General features: G+C 50.0%; 1 protein-coding gene across 2 annotated transcripts in view; it reads left to right on the top strand.

The window, feature by feature from the left end:
- Positions 1-1,308: 1,308 nt before the first annotated feature.
- XKR6 (XK related 6) overlaps positions 1,309-27,625 on the top strand; it is a 188,446-nt gene continuing 162,129 nt past the window's right edge. For both annotated transcript variants that reach the window (XR_003074467.3, XM_015285178.4), the window contains exon 1: positions 1,309-2,087. Coding sequence is in view for 1 of the 2 variants with exons in the window: in XM_015285178.4 (XP_015140664.2) it covers positions 1,366-2,087 (722 nt within the window). In the remaining variant the exon portion in view is untranslated. The remainder of the gene's footprint in view (positions 2,088-27,625) is intronic.

Here is a 27,625-nt window from a genome sequence, read left to right as displayed (position 1 = left end):
GAGGCAGAAGCAAGAGCCCACAGGAGAGCAGCAGGGCTGGAGCAGGAGAATGCTTATTGAATGGGAAAAATAAAACAGAATGAGATGATAACCTACAGAGGACAGCACAAGACAGGAAAGAATGTGGATGAGATCAGTGAGCGAACGTAAATGGGTAGAAAGGGAACCAAGGGAGGAAGGACAAGGAGTTGGACTCCCCAGCAGGTCCCTGTCCAAAGCTTGGGCCTGGGGAGCAGCTCAGCCCCAGACAAACCCCAAATCCTCTGTGGGGCCACCAAGAGGATCTGGGCAGTCTGCCTGGCCCATTAAGAACGGAGTGGGTGAGCTAAGCGTCTCCAAAGAGGGAGCTAGAAAAGGGGGGGATGGAAGATGGGGGGCACCTGTGTGTTTATGAGGAAAGGGTCAGGAGGACGATGTGGAGAAGGACTTGGGGGTCCTGGAGGAAAAGAAATTGGACAGTGAGTGTGTGCTGACAGCCTGAAAGGCCAACAGTACCCTGCGCTGCATCAGCAGAGGGGTGGCAGAGGGGCAGGGAGGGGATTGTTCCGCTCCGCTCTGCCCTCCTGAGGCCCCATCTGGAGTACTGTGTCCAGGCCTGGGGCCGCAGTACAGGAATGATTTGGGGCTGTTGGAGCAGGGCTGACGAGAGCCACGAAGACCCTCAGAGGATGAAGAAAGGCTGAGGAGCTGAGCTCCGGGGAGACCTGACTGTGGCTTCCAGTATTTGAAGGGAAGGGAGCTCACGGGCAGGAGGGGATCGACTTTTTGCACAGTGTGACGATATGACAAGGAAGAATGACTTTAAAGAGAGAAGATTTAGGTTCGATGTCAGGATGAAAACCTGTACCCAGAGGGCGGTGATGCCCCGGCACTGCTGCCCAGAGCTGTGGGTGCCCCATCCCTGGAGGTGCCCAAGGCCACGGATGGGCCCTGGGCAGCCTGAGCTGGTGGGGGCACCCAGCCCATGGCAGGGCTTGGGACCGGGTGGGCTTTAAGGTCCCTTCCGACCCAACCATCCGTGATTCTGTGACTCTATGACAATGCACCGGGAGGTCCGGGCGAACACCAGAGCCGGGTGAGGGGACAGCCGAGCCCGGCGCAGGGCCCAGCCGCAGGGCCCGGCGCGTTCCCCCCGCCCGGCGGCCCGGCCCGGCCCGGCGCTGCCCCGCTCGGTCGCTAGGCGGCCCGACCCGCGCTGCGCGGCCCGGGAAGCGCCGCCCCCGGAAGCGGCGGGCGGGCGGCGGGCGGGCAGGCAGCAGGCGGGCGGGCGGCGGGTGGGGGGACGCCGGGAGCGGGGACGGGGGGGGCAGAGCGAGCGAGCGCGCCCGGCGAAGGGGCCGGAGACGCGGCGGCGGCGGCGGCAAGATGGCGGCCAAGTCGGATGGCGGCGGCGGCGGCGTGGGCTTCGCCCAGCTGCACAACCTGGACGAGGCGGCGGCGGCGGCGGCGGCGGCGGGCGTCTGCGGCGGCGTCGGGGCAGCGGCGGCGGAGGGCGCGGAGGAGCCGGGCGGCAGCAGCTCCTTGCACATCTGCCACTGCTGCAACACGTCGTCGTGCTACTGGGGCTGCCGGAGCGCCTGCCTGCGGAGCCTCTTCGGGCGGGCGGCCGCCGCCGCCGCCGCCGAGCCGCTGGCCCCGCGCCCCGCCGACGAGGGAGCGCCGCGGGCGCCGGAGGTCGGAGGGGCGGGCGAGCGGCCGTGGCTGGACTGCCTGTGGATCGTGCTGGCGCTGCTGGTGCTGCTGGGGGACGTGGGCACGGACCTGTGGCTGGCGCTGCACCACTACGGGCGGCGGGACTACGTCTGGTGCGGCCTGACGCTGGCCTTCGTGCTGCTGCCCTCGGTGCTGGTGCAGATCCTCAGCTTCCGCTGGTTCGTGCAGGACTACACGGGCGGAGGGCTGGGCGCCGTGCAGGGCCTCAGCAGCCGCGGGCCGCCCATGATGGGGGCCGCCGGGCGCCGGGGGGGACCCGGCGGGGTAGGAGGAGCCGCCGGCACCGCCACCCCCGGGGCGCAGCGCCTCTGCAGGATCTCCGTCTGGGTCTGGCAGTCCGTCATCCACCTGCTGCAGATGGGACAGGTCTGGAGGTAAGGGGCTGCGGCGGGGCCGCGGGTGGGAGGGCGGGGGTCCGTCGGCTCGAGGTGCGGTGGGGACGGGGATCGCCGTCGCCTCGTGGCCCGGCGTGGATGTGGAGGACTCGGCGTTCAGTGCGGACGTGAGCTGGTGGGTGTACTGTCAGCTCGTGGCCCGGAGCAGACGTGGGTCAGCGTGTCTTTGCTGAGAGTCACTGCCACCTCATGGTCCGGTGGGGACGTGGGGCAGTGTCTGGTGACGGAATTGGGGTCACCACCACCTCATGGTCCGAGGCGGATGTGCAGGAGTGGGGCTCAGCATCACCTGATGTCCAGTAGGGGTATGGGGTAGTGAGTTTACTGCCTCCTCGTGGTCCTGCATGGACACGGAGGGAGTCGGGTTTGGTCCTGGTCACCTCGTGTCCATTGGGGACATGGAGTAATGAGTTTCCTCCAGCATGAACGTTGGTCACCCTCACTTTGCCGAGGTGGAAGGATGAGGATCACTGTCACCTCATGGTCCAGCCTGGAAGTGGGTTGCTGTCCCTTGGCTGAGATGAGGGTCGCTGTCCACACCTTGCCCATGATGGAGGTGGGTCCTCTCAGCATGGGGACACTCACTGTCCGTTGGCTGTAATAGGGGGCATGAGGGTTGCTGTCACCTCGTGGTATGAGGTGGGTCAGGGTCCTCTGGTTGAGGTAGGGCTGAAGGGGTTGCTCTCTCCTGATGGCCCGAGGTGGACGTGGTCGTTGTCACCTCATGGTCTAAGGTTGACGTGGGTCATTGTCATCTCATGGTCTGAGGTGGAAGTGGTCAGTGCACCCCACAGAGGGGAGATTTGGGGGTTCCTTCCCCTTAGCTTGAAGAGAGCCTCAAAGAGAGGAGAGATGCCCCTAGGGTGATCTGTGGGGCTGAGGTGAGGGAAATAGGGGTCACTGCTACCTCAGGGTCTGTGGGCACACAGGTTGGTGGACGTGGGTCAACGCTCCCCAAGCTGGAGGAGATGTGGGGGCCCTCCTTGTACTGGGAGGTTATCCAAAGGGAAGAGAAATTCCCACAAAATGTGTCCACGGGGCTGAGGTGGGGGACTGAAGTTTGCTGTCCATTCATGGTCTGAGCTGGACTTGGGTCATTGCCCCCCACATACGGAAGCAGGAGAGATTTGGGCTCAACCCTATTGGGCTGAGAAGAGGTTCCCCCAGATAAGTGTGTGGGACTGAGGAGGCCATGGGGGTCACTGTCACCTCGTGGTCCTCACTGGGCAGGGCCAGCACTCTCCCCACGTAAAAGCAGGGGGAGATGAGGAGCCCACAGTACCGAAGGGAGAGAAATTTACCCCAAAATCAGTCTTTGGGGCTGTGGGGAGGGAGGATGTGGAGGGGCTGCTGTCACCTTATGGCGCCTGGGAGGACGTGAGTTTGTGCCCCCCAGAAGCATAGGGGGCGGAAGGGGTACCTCAAGGGTGGGCTCTTGCTGCCCCACAAGGATGGGGCAGGACCAGGGGGTGGATTTGGGGCTGCTCATCCCTGCAGGTGCTCTGGGAGGTGATGCTAACTCCTCCCCAGAGGTGACGGTGTGGATGTAGGCCTGGAGCTGGGGGTGACCCCCGTGCCGGCATCACTGCAGAGCGAGGCCCTGCAGCCATGAGGAGGGCTGGCCCCAAGAGCTGGGGGCAGCGAGGAAGCAGCCCCATGGAAAGAGGGAGCTGCTCTGGAGAGGCGGGGGGCAGATGGGGGGCAGGCCTCTGGCTGTGGGGTGTGCCATTTCCAAAGGGATTGGCGTCAACCTGCTGTAGGTGAGGGAGGGAGTGAGGGTTGCATCTGTCCCCCGTGGTGGTGGGGAAGGAAGCAGTGGGGAAACGGGGATGGATTTCAGGTTGTCGGTGTGAGACTGAAGGTCAGAGCCAGGGACTGCTGCCCTGGAGCAGCTCTTGAGGACAGGCCCCGGGGTGGTCAGGGGATGGGGCCGGGGAATGTCCCTGGGATCAATGGGAATAAAAGAGTGAGCGAGGAGCTGTCATCCCCCAAAAGAGATGGAAGGGGGAGGCAGGGAGGGATTCTCCAGGATGAAAGCCTGTAAGATACAAACGCTTCCAGAGAGACAGCATTTTTACTGAAAGAGGTGTTGTAAGGACAACTGTAAAGACCCGGCGTGGCCCTGCGTCCTCTAAGATCGCTCTGGAGGGGATATGGGTTAATAAGATGGAAGGAGAAGGAGGTGTGGGTGATGGAGGCTGGAGCAAAGGCTCCGAGTGGTGGCATTGGGTCCTGCATGCACCCCCCCCCCACATACATATGGGGAGAGGGTCCCAGTGGGGCTGGTTGGGCTTGAGTGCTCTTAAAATTACTGATAGGCAGAAGGTAATGGATTTTTGAGGGAGGGGAAGGTGGCACTAAATGGTGAAGCCGGGAGGGTGAACATCCCTGCATAGGCATTTCCAACGTGAATCCGTGGGGCCAAAATAACCCGATGGATAGATGGATGAATGTTAGGAATTTTTCACTGGGGTACGGATGGAGAAGGAAAGGGAGAAGGTGATGATTGATGAGGAAGTCATTATTTATTTATTTTAATTTTTGGTTTTTTTTTTTTTTTTTTTTTTGGCCATCTGGATGGCAGAAGGGGTTAACCCTGCTGCCTAATGAAATCGGTGGAGAAGTGGCTGGAGTTAAGATGGAGACAGCATGCGGGAGCCTGGGGGAGGGCTGCGTGGGTGGAGGCAGGGGAGGGCCTTGACACCTCTTCTGAGGACACGGCTCTTGAGATAAAATGAATACACACATCAAAGATCTTGTATTGTTTCTTATTTCTTTTGGAGGGGGCGGAGGGGCGGGGAGCTGCATGGGAAGGTTGTGTGAAATGTATACCTGGGAAAGGAGCCCACGGCACCGCGCGGCGCAACAGCACATACATATATTTCTTCTGCACCCTTCAATGTCATTTGTGTAATGTTCCGACCATGTTGGTGCTCAGCTCCTGTTGGGGGTGGATTTTGTTCCCTTGTGGCCGAGATGTGGACCTGGGGATGCTGGAGGGGTGGGTGTGCCGTGATGCCTGCGAGGGAAATAAATCGGGATGCAACCCTTTCTCTGCTTTTCCTAATGCTGATCCCATCAGCAAAAGCGTTTCTTGATGCAGATGCTTCTCTTGCAGGTTTGGGTTTCTCCTCTCTCAGAGCCAGGAGAAATAAATGGCTGTTAGCACGGTGCAAGCCTGCATGGGCACAGACAGCCCCGGCACGCTCTGGTGAGCAGTGGGGAGGGGGATGCCGGAGCCTTGCAGAGGTGATGCCTATGGAGGGTGATTTATTTTGTCACGCGAAGAACCGAGGCTCATGTAACCCAGAATTTCCCCCCACTTTGTTACTGCAGAGAAAAAATTCTTGGCTTGTGAGACAGTGCAGTGCTGGGGCTGCTGAGAGGGACTGGGAAGGAGCTCTGCAGCCCAAATCATGTTAGGCGCAATGAGGGAGCGTGCTCTCCTGTTGATCACCCATCTCGCCAGCACACGGCTCCTGCTTTGTAGGGCACACCGGCGGCGTGGAGCTGCCTCCTAGTATCTGACCAGAGCAAGAATAACTTCATGCTGTCTGTAGGCTAGCCTCCACCAAGGCATCTTTTTCCATTCCCACTATAGCGATTGCAAACGCCGTTAAAATTAATCTTGAATGCGGTGATGGGACTAATAGTGGAAAGCGCTGTTTTAGCAGCGTTTGCCTGCAGCTAAATTGCTCTGTGCTGGTAAGAAGTTGATACGTGGGGACGGAGGAGGAAGACCTAGAACAATGTAAGTTCAGTGCATAATGCATCCAGCCTGGTTTCCTGCATGATAATGGATATGCGCTGCGACTGCATGGAGCGTAATCAGGGCTGTACGTTATGGAGAGGCTGTCGTAGCTGTTGCTCAGCAGCTGGAAGCGAAATCGCAGAGAATAGAGGGGGCAGGTTGGAGTTGTACAGCAATCCTGTTCCTGAATTGCTGAGGGCTTGCTTCTTGGTAGACGTTAGGTAATCTGGGTTTTACTTGCGGGGATAACACGGTTCCTGCAGGGACTTTTCCTGGCTGTTGGAAACACTCACCAATGAGATGGATAAATCACATTCTTATGGCAGGGACTCAAACATACGCCAGGCTCTTCTTTTAGCAAGGCTGTCCGTCATCCTTTCGTGGTGGTGGGTCTGCAGTTAATTGTGTCTGTGTAATAAGGGAGGGTGGGGGCTTTGTCTTCTATTCGTGTGCTGGTTCCCCTCTTACAAGTGTGAGAGGTGACCGGTGGGTTACTGAGGGGACTGAGTGATGTTTGGAGTTTGTTGCATTTGTCTTTTGCTCAGCTGAGAACTTAGGGCTGTATTCATACTGCCTTCCTACGCTGACTGCTGGAAAGAAAGTACATTGTGCAAGTGTGCATACAAACATATTTATATAGAGATTTTGAATGGATGCTTGAAGTGCTGTGATCTTAAATTGCATTCCCACCGATAAAGCTTGGGCACTGGGGGGTTTTACCTTTATACATCTGCAATTTTCACCTTTCATCTCAATCCCTTAGACTATCTCAAAGACTAGAACAGTTCAGCCAGACTGCTACAGAAGTGAAGGATGCCAGCTGGGCGCACAACACTGGCTGTTGTACTCCTGCCCTGTAAGCTGCAGAAGGGAGGCTTCTTGAGGAGCAGCAGTGCAGTACTGTGGTTTTGCTGGAAATAGGCTGAAGGTTGGTGGGTCCTTTCAGCTTGCCAGGGCTCTTGCTTTTACTGAAACCATTCATCTCTGTAAATTCAGGAAAAATAATTCTGACTTGGAGTTTTGATGTCTTGAGTAGTTGTGGAAGGTGTATTTGTGACGACTGGGAGTATAACTTCTGCATCTGTTGTACTTTTCTATACGCTCTGTAATAAATGGGTCAGTGGGTCATGGTTGCTGTCCTGGAGTACAGGGTTTAAAGTCTGACCTTTTGCAGTGCAAGGTGCTATTAAAGAAAACATTATTGAATTCCATTGGATTGTCAGAATGTGGAGTTTGAGTTAAAATGAACGCTGATCAGCTGAAAATCTCACTGTCTGGTGACTGTCAGTAATGGTAAGATGCGTGACTTCAGTGCAATGTATTTGGGTTTTGTTTTTAAAATTGATCGGAATACATATTTAGAAGAGAAACATTTTGCTAAGAAGAGAAAAAAAAAAACCCACGCTGTATTTTGACATTAAAACACCATGTGTGTGTGCGTGTTTAAGGGAAGAATTTCTAAAGTTTAGGCAAAGACCTGACATCTTGTTTATTAGTGGAAAGACCAAATCTATGAGTTGTTCATCACTTGGCGTGCCCGGAGGTGGAAGGATGAATCAATGGGTTTAAAAGGAATATGTGGTATTTAATGACTATGCGATGAGTAGGTTTCGGCTTTACTAAAATACTTTGCTCTGGGGTGAACTGTGAGTTGGATATAAGCTACTTTAGCTGCTTGCCTTTCCAAACTGCCTAAGATATCTAAAGATGTCTGCCCAAGACTATTGAAGTGGGAGACATCGGCTGGTCAGATGACAGGTAGGGTAGGTCCTAACACCATCTCCTTGTCTTGTTTTGAGATGTTTAATTCCATAGAACCTTTCAGTGAATTTACTGCCTGCCCTGGCACACTCAAATGTTTTTTTCAGCTTTTTCTGGTTAGCTTGTCTGGCAGCTAAGTTTTTCCCTTTAGCCAAGTTTTAACAGCTTGCCTTTATAGTATGGAGTTTTGTCAGCTTTTGACAAGTTGGCAGAGGGAAGACGTTCTGGAACAGATGATAAATGTGTTCTCCTACAGAACCAGTCTGGGGTATAACTTTTTTTCCCCAGTGAAGTGGTTCTCTCTTCCAAAACCTTTGCTTGTTCTGTCCCCATTTCTATGAGTTTTCTACAGGATCTCCATAAATACTGGGTGTGGAGGTCCGGTTTGTTAGAACATGTCAAGGATGCTGAATCTGAAGTACAGGGCAGGTAAGTTGTGGCAGTAGGTAATAACCGTCATCATCACTAAGAAGAGGTTTTCTCACTTGAGTGGGGTCTCCATTGGCTGTGGGGTGTTGGCAAGGCTCCATGTCTTGTTGAGCGCTACCCACTAGAGGGGGTCAAACCACAGATGTTGAAGCAGATCTGCTTCCCAGCCCTGGGAGGGCAAATTCCTCGAGGCCTCCCCTTTGGAGGAAGACTTGCTTCCCTGACTTGCTGGCAGCTCTCTTTCCATGCAGCTCAGTGCTATGAGTTTGATTTGAGGCAGTGGATGGGCAGGGTTGGGAGGAGAAAGTGAAATCAAGCTCCCTGTTGGGGATAGGGATGCTGCTGAGGAAGGGCCAAGGGGAACAAGCTGCTCTGCAGATAAGGGGGTTGTGCAGTGATGAGCACTTGGCACTTCTCTGTGGGGTTATATGGGGACACAGAGATGTTTCAGTGCCCTACCAGTCCTCCTACCAGAACCAGCATAACATTTCATAGAGTCATGGAATGGCTTGGCTTGGAAGGCACCTCAAAGAACATCAAGTTCCAACCCCCTGCTATGGGCAGGACAGCCAACCACTAAATGAGGCACCAGATCAGGCTGCCCATGGCCCCTTCCAACCTGGCCTTGAGCACCTCCAGCGATGGGACAGCACCTCCAGGGATGGGGCCTCATTGGCTTTCAGGGTGAGGATGCCAGCATTAGGTGTTTTGGAGAGACCATCTTCAGGAGTCTGAAAACAGTCCAGGAAGACAGCTAGTAGGAGTTGGGTGACAGCCTGATTTCCCAAAAGCTTAGACCAGGACACCCCTTTTCTACTTTCTCAGGCTTCGTGCTGAGCTCTAGGGCTACGAGTGCCATCTTTTTCCTGGTGCCCTCTGGTTTTATTTCTAACACCAATGGCAATCTGAAAACACTCTTCCCAATGGAGAGGATGCAGGGTGCAAAGGGATAGAGGAAAGCCAGCTTGCTCTTTTTTGGTACGTTAAAATGATAAGCTCCCTATTTTCCACCCTTCTAGAGACTTCCATTTTGCTTTTAGCTGAATTGAGCTGGTTTTATTCCTTGCAGTGGTTCTCCTCTCAGTACAAATGTAGGTTATTCAGGGAGCATTTCCTTTAATGAAAAGGATGTAGGAAGAACTGATGGTGATAAAGCATCTCTGTGGAGGAGAGCTGTTTCGCTGCCTTGAGACTGCAAGGAAAAGAAATTGGATGGCAAATGTATAATTTTCCGTGGGGAATGCAGGTGAGCCTGTGGAGAAGTCTGAATCCTTCTGAGAACTTTTCTCTTCCATTTTGCTTTATTTCCCTTGAATTCTGACTTGATTTTTAGCACTTCACTGTCTTGAAAACCAGTGCTAGCATAAGCCTGTGCCCTCACACCTGAAAGCTTTTATACAGAGGGAACTATGAATCAGAGTCATGCTTTCTTACAGCTAGAGGTGAAATTAAATTGTAATTGAACATGTAAGGAAAAGATGTGACAAATGCTGTAATTTCATTGATGCACCTCCTTCTGATATACTGGGATTCACAGTGGTCTGTGACTGCTTTAGGGCACGGAGATGCTTTTCCAAGGCGGATCCCAAGGAAATGGAGAAGGGCTTTTCTGGGGAGGGGAATCTTCAGAAGATTGTTGAGGAGTCTCAAGAATTGCTCTCTGTCTGCCCTTGGGTGGGTTTAGCCCACGTGCTGAGTGCTCCATCTGAAGTCTGCGTTTCCCGGGTTGGCTGTGTCTCTGCTTTCCTTATCTTGGTGTAAGTAACTGTGTAATTCCTTAAAGCCTCCTCCTTAAAGCCTCAGCTGAACGGGCAGCCCCATTGCAGCAAAATCAAATCTTGCCCAAGAGGAAAAAACAAGGAAAAAGCAATCTTAAATCTGTCCCCAAAAGCATCCTGGGATCTGGAGATTGTGCTTCTTCTCACATCTTCCTCCTAAATCAGTGAGGGCTCAGATTCGCCTATGAAATATTCACAGTGTGTCCTTATGTGACTTCAGTGGCATGGAAGGTCTCTTGCAGAGTTGGCACTGCACCCAGACCTGTATTGAAGACCAATGCCTTTGTCACCAGGACCTCCTCTTCCCCTGCAGAGAAAAGGAGTGCTGGATTTTCCCATCTTCATTGAGTCAGGATGTGGAAGTTTCCCTCCCTGCACCTGGAAGAGCTGCTGAACCCTGTCTGTGAAATGCACTTGTTGCTTGGGTTGCCTCAGGGATGAGTGTGATGCAAAGCTGGAGGTGAACCCTTAGGTTTGGGGATGGAGGAGGGCTCTGTGTTTGTGTTTCTGTCTTGAACTTTGCTCCTGACTTTCTTCTTTCGGCTGCATCCTTTACAGGGATGCCATCACAGGGAGGGCTTATTGCTTAAAGCAGGTGGTGAAGAGGATCCTGCTGAGTTTGCACCACAGAATCATAGAATGGCCTGGGTTGAAAAGGACCACAATGACCATCTGGTTTCAACCCCCTGCTATGTGCAGGGTCGCCAACCAGCAGACCAGGCTGCCCAGAGCCACATCCAGCCTGGCCTTGAATGCCTGCAGGGATGGGGCATCCACAGCCTCCTTGGGCAATCTGTTCCGTGTATCACCACCCTCTGGGTGAAAAACTTCCTCCTCATATCCAACCTAAACCTCCCCTGTCTCAGTTTAAGACCATTCCCCCTTATCCTATCACTATCCACCCTCACAAACAGCCTCACACGCACCCTCATAAGCAGCACCAAACTCCAGTGTCTGTGAAAATGGCCATTTCCACAGCTTCTATTGAAAAACAAGAGCTGGTTTCGTAGAATCATTGGAGTTGGACCCTGACCTTTAAAGGTCCCTTCCAACTCAATGGTTTAACCCTTTGTACATGGTTCCCTCAGCTGAACAAGGAGACTTTTGCCATAGAAACGCACTGCTGGATGTACTGAACACAGAAAGCAGCAGTGCAGCACCGGGAGTGGTTTTGAGTATGGGATTGGAATTCATCCCAGTTATGTCTAAGCGAAGGAAAAAAGAGCAACGGAGGCCGATGTTGTTGAAGTGAAAATTGTAAAGAGTGGTATAAGCAGAAGGCATTTAAATAATGTAAACAGTCTGGCATAGGAGGAAGGATGGGAGGCATTCCAGAAACAAAGGGAAAATAGTTTTTAAAACATGCCTAAAAATACACCAACTCTCGAATTCCAGAGATAATCTCAATTAGTGCTTTTTCAATATATCTTTACAACAGAATTGGAGGAGTTCACAAAAGATAATAGAGGCTATGCGATACGAAGAACTGATATTAATTTGTTTAATTAAAGGGATGAAGGGCTCCCGAAAATAGGATTCACTTATCTTCTGTCATAGGGAGGACTGGGGTTATATTCAGCAAACCGCAGCGTGCAGCATCGTAGGAACAAAATGGTATGGCCTTACATTACAAGGGGGAATAGTCTTAAACCGAAACAGGGGAGGTTTAGGTTGGATATTAGGAAGAAGTTTTTCACCCAGAGGGTGGTGACGCACTGAACAGGTTGCCCAAGGAGGCTGAGGATGCCCCATCCCTGGAGGCATTCAAGGCCAGGCTGGATGTGGCTCTGGGCAGCCTGGTCTGCTGGTTGGCAACCCTGCACATAGCAGGGGGTTGAAACCAGATGATCACTGTGGTCCTTTTCAACCCAGGTCATTCTATGGTTCTGTGATTTCCACTGGGATTGTGTTTGGTGTTCAAGCAGCAGCAACTGGACACTTTCCATCTCTAAAAATACCAGTTCAAGATGCCAGGGCTTTGAGGTGCATGCAGGCACACTTTTAACTATGCATCAGTCTTGATGGATCTATTTGTTGGTGCTTTTGATGCTCTTCCCTTGGCTGTACGTGGCAGGGTTTATGTCTGGCATCAGCTCTGCTTATCCATCCCTCGGTGTGGTGGGGAAGCATTTATTCCTTGTCATGTTTTGAGGAGTGTTAGGGGAGACAGTAAGGATGAGGAGGGAGAGGAGACCCTCGTGCACATCTAAATTAAATTAGCCCCCTGGATGTATATTAAAATGTTAAGTAGCACTAAGCTCTGTATCCCAGCTCAGCAATATTTCAAGGTACTTTATTGCATTAATGGAGGGATAAAATAGAACCTGCAATTACAGTAATTTTTTCTAATTGAATATTTTGCTTTATTCTTTCCCTTTCAAAGCATGACTGTAAGTACTAGCCTTCAGGAAGCTTTGGCAATATTTATACCACCCCTTTCTGGCGAGTGGTGTAAATACGCTTCTTGGGCCACCCATTTCTGTCCCTCATGGCTGGAGAGCTGAATGGCTCCAGGGAGAGGTGTGCTGGAGGCATCAACCCTGTACCATCTTGCTGTTACTTCTAGGAAACACTGGTTTGCTGGTTGGTGGAAGGAGCAGTACAGTGTTGGTAGAATCACAGAATGGTTGGGTTGGAAGAGACCTCGGGGATCATGAAGCTCCAACCCCCCCACCATATGCTGGGCCACCAACCTCCCCATTTAATACCAGCCCAGGCTGCCCAGGGCCCCATCCAACCTGGCCTTGAACACCTCCAGGGATGCATGGGGCATCCACAGCCTCTCTGGGCAGCTGTTCCAGCACCTCACCACTCTCTCTGCAAAGAACTTCCTCCTGATATCCAACCTCAATCTTCCCTCCTTCAACTTAAACCATTTCCCCTCGTCCTGCTGTTATCTACCCTTTCAAAGAGTTGACTCCCCTCCTGTTTGTAGGCTCCCTTTAGGTACTGAAAGGCTGCAATAAGGTCACCCCACAGCCTTCTTTTCCCCAGGCTGAACAAGCCCATCTCCCTCAGCCTGTCTTTGCAGGGGAGGTGCTGCAGCCCTGTGATCATCTTTGACCCCTCCTCTGGACCCTCTCCAACAGCTCCCTGTCTTTCTTGTACTGGGGCCCCCAGACCTGGACACAGTACTGCAGATAGGGTCTCACGAGGGCAGAGTAGAGAGGGACAATCACCTCCCTGTCCCTGCTGGCCACCCCTCTGCTGATGGAAGAGAGGTGACGGAAGAGTGTTATGGGTTATATGCTTTCAATCACGGTACTGGGCTCATGAGTTTTCTCAGGGATCTTGTTCATTCATTTATTGTCCGCACGGGGCATGCACCCAACAGCTGCTGCCAGTCTTTGGGAGGATGAGAACATTGATTTCTGCCACCTAAGATGAATTTGAGGAGGAGGAGGAGGAAAAGCACTTTCTGGATGTTGCTTGAACAGTGCTCAGGAGAGGTGAGGTGGGATAGGAATTAGGGACATGCTTCTGACCATGCTTGTTGAGCACCCAAGTTGAAAGCTGTTGTGATGGCAATAGAAGTTAAAAGCTTGAGGGCAAGGTCTTCCCCTAAAATCCCATTGAGACTGGTATGGCAGGGGTGGGGACAATGGAAACAGGGATTTAAATGGTATTGCTGATGAAACAGTTGGGTGTCACTTCTGTTTTCAGAGCAGGTTTTCAACGTCAGCTTTTCAAACCTAAGTTCCTACCTCCAGCTCAAGCCTCAAGCAGGCAGAAAAACTCAGCTAAATTAACATAATAATTACATTGCGCGTTCTCAGTGCTGAATCTCTGGTTTAAAGAGAGATGTACTGATACTCCCTCCATACGTACACCCAGGATGGGATGCTATCAGTTTTATGCCGTTGCAATAGCTGTCTTCTCATCTAAAGGGGACTTTTGATTCAATAAACTGCTTATCTCGTGTAGTTGTCCTTTCATCTAGTGTGGGTGGTGTGTGATGGCTGATGGAAAGCGTGGTGTTGTGCTTCGTTTATGAATATTAATTGGGAGTGGAAGTAATTTGGAACAGAGTACACCACCGAGTCTTGAGGCGCTGACTGTAGGAATGCCTCTGTTCCTCCCTCGTGGCTGTGAGCTCTCTTTTGGGGAAGATGCAAGCTGCTCTGGGGTGTGAGGTCACCACGTATAGTGTGTCACACTGATGTGTTGTCTCAGCTTCAGAGCATGAGACTGCTTTAGTGCTGGTTTCCCATTGCTTCTGAGGGTTGGGCTAGGGAGAAAATGGATTCGTTGAGGGAAGCTGCAGTAGGGAACGTAGTGCACACCAGTGCAGGCATCGGAGCAGGAGCTGGAGGTTGAGGCTAAGCACTGGCATGTGCCTGTCTCAAAAGGTGGCATAGTAGGCTTTCACACCCTTCTTTAATGAAGGATGCACCAAATCCTGGGCAGTGCTGAGGAGTTGAACTAGATTACTTTAATAAAGGTCTCTTCCAACAGCAGTGATTCTGTGATTCATATGATTCTGTGAGTTTTGGGGGTGAGGGCTGCTCTGTCGGCTCAGCTACCCATAGTGCTGGTGTCCTGTCCCTGCCAGATGTGCAAGGAGGAGCTGAGAACGGTGCAGTGCTTTGGAAAGGAAACTACCCCCCTCATTTGAGGTTAATTTTTATTTTATTTTCTAATTGGATTATGTTTTTAGGTTTTTTTTCTTTTTTTTTTTCTTTTTTCTTTTTTTCCAGCTAATGCAAATTGATTCAGGCTGGGAAAATCCACATCTAGCTTTCATCCATGGCTACGTGATTTACTTATTTGCTATGGTCTGAATTTATTTATGACCTGAGTATGTGCTCCAGCAGTGAAGCCTAGATCCCTTCACTGGATCAGATTATTAGTGTCACATTCAGGAGATTTATCATGGAATCATCGTAGAATCACAGAATGGTTGGGTTGGAAAGGACCCCAAGGATCATGAAGCTCCAACCACCCCACCACAGGCATGGCTACCAACCTTCACATTTAATACCAGACCAGGCTGCCCATTGCCACATCCAACCTGGCCTTGAACACCTCCAGGGACGGGAGATGTTTATATTCACTGGGTCACTTTTGCATTAATGCATGAGGGTGACACCCAGCTGAGTGCCTCACTGTGTCCATTCAGTAGAGACCTGGATATCTGTGTCCCCATGAAGCAATAGCCTCACTCACACCTTGCTGGGACAGCTTCCTTCAGCCTCTTTGGGACAGGCAGAGAGCCAGAAATCCATACTTATGGGGGTCATCTACCTTCACCCAGACATGTCTGAACCTCATTTGTGAACCAGCACACTCTTTGCTTATTGGTTGCGTGCTTTAGATCTGGAATAATAAAGCATCAAAGCAAACTATACTTTTGTGGGTACAGAAAAAATCAGGACGCTCAGTAGGACTTCGGGAAGTAATAAATTTGTTCTATATTTAATCTGGTATTTATCACCGTGTCAGTATGAGACCACTTCATTTTACTACTTTAACTGCATCTAAGAATAATAGAATACTTGAAATATTGAGAAAGTGGCTAATACCTGGTGGTAGCTGATAGGATCCAGCTTTAATGGTTATTGATTGGTTTCTACAGGCTCCCGCTAATATCACACCTTAGATGCTGCGTGGTGGGAGTTAAAAATTTATCCGTCATTTAGGATTAAAAGTAATTGTAGATACTCAACTTAATCATCTTTCGGTAGCTGAATACAGCCAGGACTTCAGATGTTATTTGCAGTTTTGCACAAGTTATGGACGAGCTGTTGGAGTTTTATCATCATGGAATGGCCTGGGTTGAAAAGGACCATAATGATCATCCAGTTTCAACCCCCTGCTATGTGCAGGGTCGCCAACCAGCTGACCAGGCTGCCCAGAGCCACATCCAGCCTGGCCTTGAATGCCTCCAGGGATGGGGCATCCACAGCCTCCTTGGGCAACCTGTCCAGTGTTTTTTTATGGTGTAATAACCTTGGAGTCCATGAGTTCAGACGTCCTGGAGCGTTCCCTCAGCTGCTTTGAAATCAGTGTGGCTTCTCCGGTTGGGACGCAAGCACCAGAAATCCGCTCTGGTGTCAGCACAAATGAAGCCTATCAGTCAGCTCTTACTGCTCAGCCCTCTGCTGATGCCCTGTATCCCAGAACAGGCAGGAGAGCCCACAGAGGTGTTCAGGTGAGCCTTTTGGTACGGAGAGACCATGCCTGGGTAACCCAGCATTTACCTGGATAATCCCTCAATCGCTGCGCTTCTAAACGTCACCTAAATTGTTGCTTCATTACTGCTTATGCGAGGAGTGTTTTTGTTTTACCACTCAGAAATTTAATAATTCCATTTATAAGAGCAGGTTTCGTGGCATGGCTTGTTGCACAACTGGAGCTTCGTTATAAGCTCTCATTATTTTTCCTCATTGTGATCAAGCCCTGCCTGCAATGAGCCACTGAATTTACTGTTTAAACATGCAGATCTCCTTTAATTCCCTACTGCTCCTCTCCCTGGGAACTCAGAAATCACCGAGTTTTTTTTAGCAGGAATGGCAAATTATTTCTGACCCTTCTGTTTCTCTTGTTGGCGTTGTGTGCTCAGAGAGAAAAGCCCTGCTAGAACTGTTAGGAGCCATGTAACCAGAGCGCAGGGAGCTTGAATCCAGGGTGTAAGTTTGATTTCTGATGCTTTGCTGAGTTCTCTGCCTGCAGCTGGATTATTTTCCCTGTTCTTACAGGGGATTAGAGGATTTGTAAACCAGAGCTCCTAACACGGGTACCTAAAAAGCTGGGAAGGTCGCATCTCTCTCTGAAAGGATTGCTCTTAAGGTGCTGAAGGTAAGGAATGTGCTGAAGTGGATCTGCAGGAGCTGTTGTGTTCGATTTCTGAAGCTTTTCTACTTGTCAGGACACTGTGGGTGTGTTTTGGGGAAAATGGAAGGGGTCCTTTACACAGGCACTGAGGGATATGGGTTAGTGGGCATGGTGTGGGCTGGCAGTCGGACTAGGTGATCATAGTGGTCTCTTCCAACCTTAATGATTCTCTGAAATATGGGGAAATCAGAGTTGTTTTGTAGGGGAGCTGCTGGGTTGTTTTGCCCAGGAATTGCTGAATGGCAGTGTACCAATTGGAAGTTCCATGTTCCACACCAGAGGTTGGGGCCATTTGGAAGGCAATACAGGTCTCCTCAAGAAGCTGGGCTGTAACCAGGGGTAGTGCTTCTAATTGGGATCTGACACATTAAGCATCCTAATGTGTGTTAACTCTACCTGCAGGCCTGTGTTGGTCTGCCCTATCAGTCCCAAGCTCCAGTATCAGCAATGCCCTCACTTGGGCTGCTTCTGTTTTCTTCTCTTTCCCTGTTTTCCCTCTGTGGGAGCAGATTCGGGTTTGGCCTTGAACACCTGCAGGCACAGGGCATCCACAGCCTCTCTGGGCAGCTGTTCCAGCACCTCACCACTCTCATAGGAAGGAACTTAGTATCATCTGCTGTGGCTCCATCCCACCTTTGAAGCTTCAGGTTTTTGGGGCTCAGGTACTTTCCCCTGTAGCCTTCCTGCCCTGTTTTTTCCACCTCAGCTAGTCCCAAGGGTGGCTTGGGTCTCCAGCAGGCAGCCTCCTGTTTGGGACCTTTAACCCCAAACTGGGGGCATGTAATCAGAATCATTTGAGTTGAAATGGACTTTTAAAGGCCGTCTGTCCCACTCCCTGCGCTGAGCAGGGACACCCACAGCTCCATCAGAGCTCAGAGCCCATCCAGCCTGACTTTGGCTGTCTGCAGGGATGGGGCACCGCTGCCCCTCTGAACAACCTGTGCCAGTGCCTCGCCAGCCTTACTGTAAGGATGATTCTACAGCTGCTAGATTTTGGAAAATAAAAGAGGTGGAGAAGCCAACTTGGTGATTTAAGGAAAGGCATTCACTGCAAGAAAGATTGTTTGGGGTCGTTTTCCTTCGAGTGGTGAAGAAATAACTGAGAACAGAGCAACAAAAGGGAAGGCTCATAATAGAAATGCAACTTAAAAGCCTGACAAATTAAAACTGGTTTTACTGGAAGCACTGTTATACGGTATATTAGACCTCAAGGAAGCGTGTTTTTAGGAGCTGGGGACGACCACGAGAATGTGCCATCCCAAACATAAAATTTCCTCATGCATCCTTTGCTCAAGGATTTTAATGATAACGCAGAAATGATTTTATTTGCCCATTAAAAGATATATATTACTCTTCCTAATCATACGAGTAGAATTAGAAACAGACATCTCTGCTCTAAATTAGGCTGCTTACCCAGCTCTGTAGAGTAGCTGCTGTTTTCCTTGGTACGCAGTTTACCACCCCGCAGCCATGTGGAGCACATTAAATGGGGCTGATGCACGGGCGTGCAGTCAGATCCATCCCAGACCTCTGGATGCAGTCAGCAGTGTCAGCTTCTGTCAGTTTATGATCTCGTGCTTTTCTTCCCACAGGAGTTCTGTTATCTGGTAAGATTGCATTGCTTTGGGTCAGACCAGCAGGTTGCCTCTATAGAGCCATTGGCAGACTGAGCCTTCCTGACTTGGAGTGGGGTTTTCTTACACCACGGTGGCTTTGATGGGGGCTGTTCCTGGGGTGTCCTGCATCTGTTCAGTCTGCTTTTGTGAACTGGAGAAATAACTCCGTGTCCTGAATGGGTCAGAGCTGTGGGTGACAGGCATAACTAGCTATTGTGCGGCGCTGCCTCTGATCTATAGTGAGTGCCCGAGTTAAAGGCAGAACAGCAAAGAAGCATCGATGTCTGGTGCTTTTAGTGGAGTTCTCATTTGAGCATAAAATACCTTTTTAATTTTCTTAAACCCTACCAGTTGTTGCAAACAGTTCACAGTGCTTGAAAGAGCCTTGCTGGGAGTATAGAAAGGGCAACCACAGCGTTTGTGGTTTCCAGTACTTGAAGAGAGCGTATAAACAGGAGGGGGAATGGCTTTTTATGAGGGTGGATGGTGATAGGACATGGGGGAATGGTTTTAAACTGAGACAGGGGAAGTTTAGGTTGGATATGAGGAGGAAGTTTTTCACCCAGAGGGTGGTGACGCACTGAACAGGTTGCCCAAGGAGGCTGTGGATGCCCCATCCCTGCAGGCATTCAAGGCCAGGCTGGATGTGGCTCTGGGCAGCCTGGTCTGCTGGTTGGCGACCCTGCACATAGCAGGGGGTTGAAACCAGATGATCACTGTGGTCCTTTTCAACCCAGGCCATTCTATGCATTCTATGATTCTGTGCTTTGTGTCTTCCGAGATATCAGGCCAAGGCACCCTGGACCTCTTCATTGCGTGCCTGATTGCACAGGAGCACAGGGTGCCTAGGAAGATGCATTGCATTGGGGCACACGTGTAGGATTTTCCTCCAGAATATCACACTGTCCTCTGGCATTTGTGGCTTAGAAAGCTTCTAGGCAGGAGGTGCAGTGCACCGAACAGCCCGTGATCGCGGAATCATAGAATGACCTGGGTTGAAAAGGACCTCAGTGATGAATGCTTCAGTCCAATGAGGGTTTTTGGAGTTTGGCAGAAATTTCTTCAGCACTGCTTAGGAAATTTTCCTTCACTTGGAGATTTTGATTAGGGACATTCCTACACAACAGCATCATTTCTGTGGGGTCGAAGCTGTTTTTCTGCAGAAGCTGGGGATGGGGTAACTACAGTTGTCTTGTTTTGCTTATATTCGTGTGTGCAATGGGGATCACTTGAGCAGTACATTTATTAAGCTCCCCTGGAAGAGCTGAAATCAGCAGGGTGAGTTTCTGCCCCTAGCAGAGGCAGGAGGTACCTGTGCAAGAAGCACTGTTTCCCAGATTAGTTCTAATTTTCAGTGGAGCAAGATACTGAATATCAGAAGCCAGTTTTGCAGCTTCTCTGCAGTGTAGACGTGGAGGATCAAGTTCCGTCTTGATGGCAACTCCGGTAAATCAACAAAATAATGTCAGCTGAGAATTTCATGTGCACTGAAAGGGCTTGCAGACCCTTGCAGGAGCTGGAAGCCTGCAGCACCCCTCAGGACCAGTTACCATCTCCCACCTGGGACACCTGTGCTGATGAATAGGATCTGGGGTGATTTGCTGCACAAATTTATTGGCATAAAAGGAATGCCTTCAGCTGCAGAGGCATTCTCAGCCAAGTCATTAAGCTGTGGTTTCTCTAGCTTTTCTGCTTTTCTTTTTTTCACTTTCACAGTATTTGCCACAGGGTCTAGTGAGAATTGGGTCCCCACTGGTTCTGCTGCAGCACGTTGTGATCCTGGCTGCAAGAGGTATGGCTCAATTTGAAGCAAAATTCAGGTAGAGGGCAAGCAGTGAGAGGGGAGAGCGAGCATTGCAGGAAGATAGATTGTTGGCTATAGACATACAGGGAGCCTACCAAGTCATGTAACAGCTAATCTTGGAGGTGATAGCAGTGTTAAGAAGAAAAGCACATTTCTGATATCAGCTTCTGGATGGTGTGGTTTGGCTCATGCCTTGGAGCTGTCGGTGCAGGTCGGGGCCAGATGAAGCTGAAGGGTTTGTGAATGAATTGAGGAATAGCATTGCTTCAACCGGTGGCAGGATTAAACCCTGCGTGGGGTTCTGAATTCATGAGAGCAGCAACCAAAGGGAAAAAGCAATTGAACTGAGCTTCTGGTGAGCTTTCCGTGATCCTGCATTGTAGAAAGGAAAGCTCCACGTAGCGCCATCCTGTTCATACTCTGCAGACAGTATTGCTTTCCTTTAGCAATGCTATCTGATCTCTGAACAGAGACTGGTCTGTGGGACTTTTTGTTGAGATTTACACAGTATGTAAACTTTTGATGTCTCTTCTCATGTCCCCCCTTCTTGTTTGGATTTTTTTTTTTTTTGGATTATATTTTACACGTCTTTCTCCAGCACTTGCTGTTTTATTGCTGCTTTGGATACACGTTTGCAGTGAGCACAACCTTCCCAGAGCTTTGAGAAGCACGCCTGGCCCTGGTACTCAGCCCACTGCTGCTAATTCACCTCTGGCTGAGCGCTGAGCAGGGTTTGAACCCACAGAGACTCTGTATCCCCAGCGGGGCTTCAGGCCACAGACCTCGTGTTCTCCGGGATATGAGCAGAGTGTAGTATTGATTATAATGCTTACTGTAGTTATTTATTACATTCATTAGCAAGGATGAGATGAGAGGCCGTCTTACTGTATTAAGTTGTCCCAGAGACACCTAGATAGTAAATAATAAATAAACAGTCGAAGATGGAGTGGGACTGGTAGAAAGCCGGGACAGTCAATGTAGGAATCCAGCAGACAGCCTTTTTAAATTAATAATGTGCACATTCAGTGTGGTTATTACTTTCAGTAGCTGGTAATACTGTTATAAGGGACCAGAATGGCTGGAGATGTATGCGAATCGGTCAGAGGATGGAGCACCACTCCTACAAAGAAAGGTGGAGGGAGCTGGGCTTCTCTCCTTGAGGAGAGAACGTTCTGGGGAGACCTCATTGTGGCCCTCCAGTAGTTAAAGGGGTCTTATAAACAGGAGAGAGTCTGACTTTCTATGTGGGCACTGATAGGACGAGGGGGAATGGTTTTAAACTAAAAGAGCAGAGATTTAGCTTAGATGTTAGGCAGAAATCCTTTACCCGGACGGCGGTGATACCCTGGTGCTGCTGCCAGAGAGCTGTGGGTGCCCCATCCCTGGAGGTGCCCAAGGCCATGGATGGGCCCTGGGCAGCCTGAGCTGGTGGAGGCACCCAGACCATGGCAGGGATTGGAACTGGGTGGGCTTTAAGGTCCCTTCCAACCCAACCTTTCCGTGATTCTATGATTTTATGATCGAGCTAAACTAGTTTTGTGTTGAGATTTTCTTCTCTGTCCATGGTACCGTGACTGTGGATAGATGTCTCCTCAGGATTTCATCCAGAGATAAAACTCTCAGAAATGGTATTTTGTGAACGCTGTGAACGTGAACTTTGAACAAAGTAAATCTACAGCTGAAATGATTAATGTCTCTGGAGTGGTGATCTGTTGGAAACAGAGGAGGACATATGAACCAGAGCAGGTTTTATGCTGGGTATTTCCTTTAGCTCCTCATTTAATTTCCTTCTAGTTTGCCACCAAATAAACCTTTTGTTATTGCAAGAGGTGAATGACTGTGAGCAGTCACGACTGCTTCCTTTTCTGGGTTTTCTGGCTCTCATGGACATTTACGCAGCCTTCAGCTTTCATAGAACACTGAGGTTGGAAAAGACCACTAAGATTATCTATTTCCAACCCCAGCCTGCCCGCACCATGCCCACTGGCCGTGTCCCTCAGTGCCACATCTAGTGTTTCCTTGAAAACCTCTGTACATGGAGGTATATGAAACTAGACCCTGCCCAAGGGCCAGTGCTCCAGCTGTGGTGCCTTGTTTCACAATAAAATCTTACCATTTGGCCAAAATGACTTCAGGAGAAGGTGAACAACAGAACAGGTTGCCCAGAGAGGCTGTGGATGCCCCGTCGCTGGAGGTGTTCATCACAGAATGGCCTGGGCTGAAAAGGACCACAATGACCATCTAGTTCCAACCCCCTGCTATGTGCAGGGTCGCCAACCACCAGACCAGGCAGCATCCAGCCTGGCCTTGAATGCCTCCAGGGATGGGGCATCCACAGCCTCCTTGGGCAACCTGTTCAGTGCGTCACCACCCTCTGGGTGAAAAACTTCCTCCTGTGCTTGGATGCTGACTGCAGTTTTGGTGTGGTGAGCACTGTACCCAGTAGGTGAGCTGTCAGGTGGTGTGTTGTGGTGGTGCCATGTGGTTTTAAGAGCAAACTCTTACCTGTGTATAATGCAAAGCATGTAATGCTCCCTTTGTAGCAAATCCTAGGTAGGACATTGTGTATCTAGTAACAACCGTGCTTTGTGTTTCTTGTGGTTGTAGGTCTGATCTGCCCCTGTGCTACTTGAGAAGGCTCCTCTTGAATTAAAGGCCCAGGGAGCACAAGTCACATCTCCTGCTTGTTCTTATGAGGTTTTCCTCTTGCTTCTGACCATGGTATCGAGAACTTAAGCTGGGCTGTGCAGCCCATATGTTTCCTGCAGGAGCCTTTTATGTCCTCTTGGTGCCAAATGGGTCAAACTCCCCAATGTGGTGTGGCAAACAGTGGAGCTGGAAGGAGAAGGAATAAATCAGGGACCATGTGAGGGTTATGGGGAGATGATCATTTACCAGCATTCATGTGCAAAAAGCGGTGTCTAGACATTCAAACGCTGCTAATAGCCTTTGATTAACCATTTTTGTTTTGTTCTTGCTCAGTGTGTTAATCACTGTGATTAAAATGCTTAGCCACCATGGAGATAGACGTTGTGTAAATTAGTAAGTAAGCAAATCCAAACAGATGGGGCAGGGAAAATTAGTGTCTCTGGCAGGGCCAGCCTTAGTCAAGGCAGATCCAAGGAAGATTTAGGGGAGACCCTAAATAATATAAGGAAATTTGACGTCCTGTGTGCCTGCCAGCCTTCACCACCCTCTTGCTCCCATAAACCTCGCCTCCAGCCTTTGTCCTCTGCCTGTGGAGCCTGTTCCTGTTCTCACCTCATCACTGGGCCCCAGGGTGAGCTGGGTCACCAGGATGCTGCAGCCAGGCCTGGAAGCTGCTCTTTGCTTTGCAGGAGATGAGGTGTTAACATGACAGCATCTCCGTGCTGCAGGGACCTCCGTGCTGCAGGCAGACCTGGGGAAGAAGGACTGATCTGGTTCTAAACTGGACCTCTGCTAGCTGGTTAATTGTTTTCCTTTTTATAGCAATAGCAAAGGAGTATCATGGATGCTCAGCCCCTCCACTACCAAATGTGTGTGGATACTTTCCTTCTTTGGGAGGACAGCCTGAATTTAAGCTGTCAAGCTTAGGGTTATGTCCTCATCTAATGTCTTTCTTCAAGGAAGAAGGAGAGCTGGAAAGGGAAGGAGAGACACCTTGCTGTACTCGAAAGATCCGGATCTTTGATAGGTGTCAAGATGCATCAAAATCAGCACCAGAGCTTTCTCTATGGCTGGCTGAGACAAAGATAGAATTACCTAAAGCAGGGAGTGTCTGTGGAGGTCACAGTGAGCCCCATTAGCAACCCTTCGTCTTCTTCCTTCTGCTTAATCTGGTTTGCTCTGGAGCTCATTTTCTGGGTGAACTTATAAAACTGAGTAGTTTTGGTGACAGCAGGTTTTTGCCTATTATGTGCTAGGATCTGTAGCTAGGATTTCCAATTTCTTTTCTAATCAAAAGACTTCCTAAACCTTTCAGGATTGCTCTCCTGGGATGACTGCATTCACAGAAATGGAAGCGCTTTGTTTCTGCTGGTGTCTGTCGCTTCAAAGGTGGCTGAAACAGACCTGGTCCTGTTTTTGGTGGTGCTGGTGAGCCCAAGCATGTCAGGGCTGAATGGACCCAGAACACAGCTGCTATTCCTTTTCTACTTGCTCCAGCCCGGCCCTGCATACTCCTTTGTATATTGTATGAAAAGCTGTAAGTTTTACAGTACCTCACTTGAATCAGACTGACTTCAGTCTGTAGCAGTACTGGATCACTGCAGTGTTCCTCTGTGTTCCTTTTTAGGTTGATTTTTTTTCCTTTTTCTATACCAGAGGGATTTTTATGGACAATGCAGCAGCATGGCTGATGGGCAGCAGGTTCTGGGACATGAGAGGAATGAATCATAGAATCACAGAATCATTTGAGTTGGAAGGGACCCTTAAAGGCCATCTGTCCCACTCCCTGCACTGAACAGGGACACCCACAGCTCCATCAGTTCTCAGAGCCCCATCCAGCCTGACCTTGGCTGTCTGCAGGGATGGGGCACCACCTCCTCTCTGTGCAACCTGTACTAGTACCTCACTCCGTTATTGTAAAAAATCTTTTCCTTATATCCAATCTAAATCTCTGCTCTTTTAGTTTGAAACCATTTCCCCTTGTCCCGTCACCTTCTAAAGAGTCTGTCCCCTACTTTCTTCCAGCCCCCCTTTAGGTACTGAAAGGCTGTTCTCATGTCTCCCTGGAGCCTTCTCTTCTCCCAGTTGAGGTTAGCTGCGTGGCTGGGGGAGGAGGCTTCTACTCACCTCCATGGGACTTGGGAGGAGCTGGTGCTCCTCAGACCCTTAAGCTGAAATCTGGGCTCAGTTGGAGCTTCTGGAAGGGGAATTTGGGAAGAGAATTTGGAGGAGTTGGGTGGTGTGAAGTCACTGGAAGCCACCTCTGTTGGTCCATGCATGGGTTTGGTTCAAGGTTCCATCCTTCCATGTAAGTGCTGCATGCAGCGTTTGAGTTGGTGGAAGTGCGGTGCAGGGCTGCTGATGGGTGCTGGCACCCAGCAGTCAGCAGCAATGGCTGCAAAGCCTCATCACAGGCAGCAGCAAGGGCTGCAGCTGAGCAGGTTTTCAGGCAGAAATCACATGCTCGATGAACTCGGAGGGTACGTTCCTGGCTCCTGGTACTCGTCTCTGACCCTAGGCAATACTCCAACTCATTTAAAAGTCACTCCTCTGCTGCTTGTTTTTTTTTCCTTTCTCCATCCGCTTGCTGTAGTGTTTTCCCTCCTGTCCTTATATGAACCATCCATCTTTTTCTTCATCTTTCTGATTCCTTTCTTAGCTTGACTAATCACAGCAATTTTCAAGCCCTGAGCTCATGTCTCCTTTGTTACGCCGGTCCTCTTTCCCTGCTTTCATCTCTTGGTTTTTCAAGGGGAACGTACCTATATGCAGGAATGCATAAACAGAGCTAAATAAAAACGGAATGCTTCTTTTCAACCTGAAATATATATCTGGAGACCTAAGACCCAGTGCTTTCATACCTTAACAGGGTAGGTTTGTTCAGCGCTCTTCTAAGGCCATTGAGGCATTGAGTACGGAGCTGAGTGTGTTAAGCTGCGCAGTGACCACAATTCCAAGTGCATTGCAAATATTTTATTTGCAGCGTGGTAAGGTTTGCAGAAACGGCTGTATTGTTATTGCCAGGAAAATGCTGACATATATTTTATGTAACACATCAGATGTGATACAGACTCACTTTGCAGAACTGAGTAGCATTGCTACGGCCAATTGTTCGACACAGCATTTTGTTACGTTTTCTGACATGCTTAATAAAGATATTCTCATGATTCTAGATTCAGCCTGAATGCCATTAACTGCTGGCTTTCTGAGAAAGCAGGAACGCAGCCCGTAATGCCAGACTCTGCAGGTTTTGTTCAGCAGCCATTAGATATGACTTCAGAGCTTCTAAATGCTGAAAATAATCAGCACCTGCGCCGGCTGGCATAACCTGGGCTGCTGCTTTCTGTCCTTCGGGGTTCTGCAAATTGACTTCGCCCATCAATTTAGGGTAAGGCAGAGCTGGGGGGCATTTTGCCGGGGAGGGGGATGGAGACAGTTGAATATTCTGGCACAGAGGAGGCCTGGCAGAGAATATAAGGAGAGCGTCTGCTGTCAGCTTTTGTTAGGGTCCCTGTGATATCCATGTGTTGCCTTGGCAGAGTCCTGAGCCCACAAACTTGTGTGTCTTGCAGCCAGAACATGAAATTGTTCTCTCAGTAGAATGGGAGCCGGCACAGCGTGTCTCGTTGGAATTGGTTTAGCTTGGAATTAACATTTTTTCACTTACAGTCTTCTGGAGTGGATATGTGGGGTGGGAGGACAGCAGGAAAGCTGCAGTGGTGTTTTGGGGGTTGTGTCTGGTCTTGGATGTAGTTTTGATACGCCAGCAGAGAACACTCTGCTTGTTGTATGCTGGAGGATGGTGTCAATTGACTTACGCTTACTTGGGAAGTCTTTGACTGTGCCCTATGAACTATGCATGTTTCCCCTTGGAGCAGGAATCAGACTGATAGCACATCCCTTCCCAAGCAAGGTTTCTCTGCTCCTCAGGCACAGCCAGGTTTCTCCTGCTTAGTAGGTGTCTTCTTTGACCGTGTGAGCTTTTAAGAAGTCTAGCATGCAGGAGAAGGATTATGGTGAGATCCTTTGTGCTGCATTCTCAGATCCTAAGGATACCCAGTTTGGTGCCAGAACTGGAGCTGGGAGCTGGTAGAGCTGATGGGAACTCAGTGCCCTGTCCAGGTCATCAGTAAAGATACTGAACAGGGTAAGTCCCAGTATCAACCCTGTGGAGCACCACTCGGACCTCTCACCAGCTGGATGTGACTCCATTCGCCACCACTCTATGGGCCCAGCCCTCCAGCCAGTTCTTTATCCAGTGAAGAGTGTACCTGTCCAAGCCACGGACTGCAGCTTCTCCAGGAGAATACTGTGGGAGACAGCGTTGAAGGCACTGCCGAAGTCTAGATAGATCACATCAGCAGTCTTTCCCTCATGCACCCAGCTGCTTACTTTGGCATTTGACTAATTTCAACCAAATTTTTCAGTGTACATTTTGAAGATGTCCAGTTTGGTCAGTCCATGAAAGCAGAGGAGAAAAAGAGCCTGTTACGGTCCCCACGAGGAAAAGCTGCCATGCATTGTGTCAAAGGGTCCATGAGTGAGTCCAGCAGGAGCTTCATCACATCCTTTGCTCGTAGACCTCTGCTCATTTTGGAGGAACATTCCTCTTCCACAAGTATGTATTTGGCAGGAGTGATGCTGTCACCCAAGGCTGGGATTCTATTTGTCCTTTTGATACCATTCCCAGCTCAGCCGTACAGCACCCAAGGCCTTGCTGAGCACAGCACTACAGCATGGTGTGCGATACATCCAGACGTGCTTTGTAGATAGATGCAAGCTCTGTTTGTTGGCCTGGTTACTGAGATTTTCTTCGATTGTGTTGGTTTAACTCAGTGGGAGGTTATTTGAGAAGGAAGTGAAAGGCTCAACGAACAGTGCATGCTGAAGAGGTG

Source organism: Gallus gallus, chromosome 3 (genome assembly GCF_016699485.2).
Source record: "Gallus gallus isolate bGalGal1 chromosome 3, bGalGal1.mat.broiler.GRCg7b, whole genome shotgun sequence".
Taxonomy (NCBI): domain Eukaryota; kingdom Metazoa; phylum Chordata; class Aves; order Galliformes; family Phasianidae; genus Gallus; species Gallus gallus.
The sequence above is the reverse complement of the archived record's forward strand: the minus strand, read 5'-3'. Positions and strand labels throughout refer to the sequence as shown.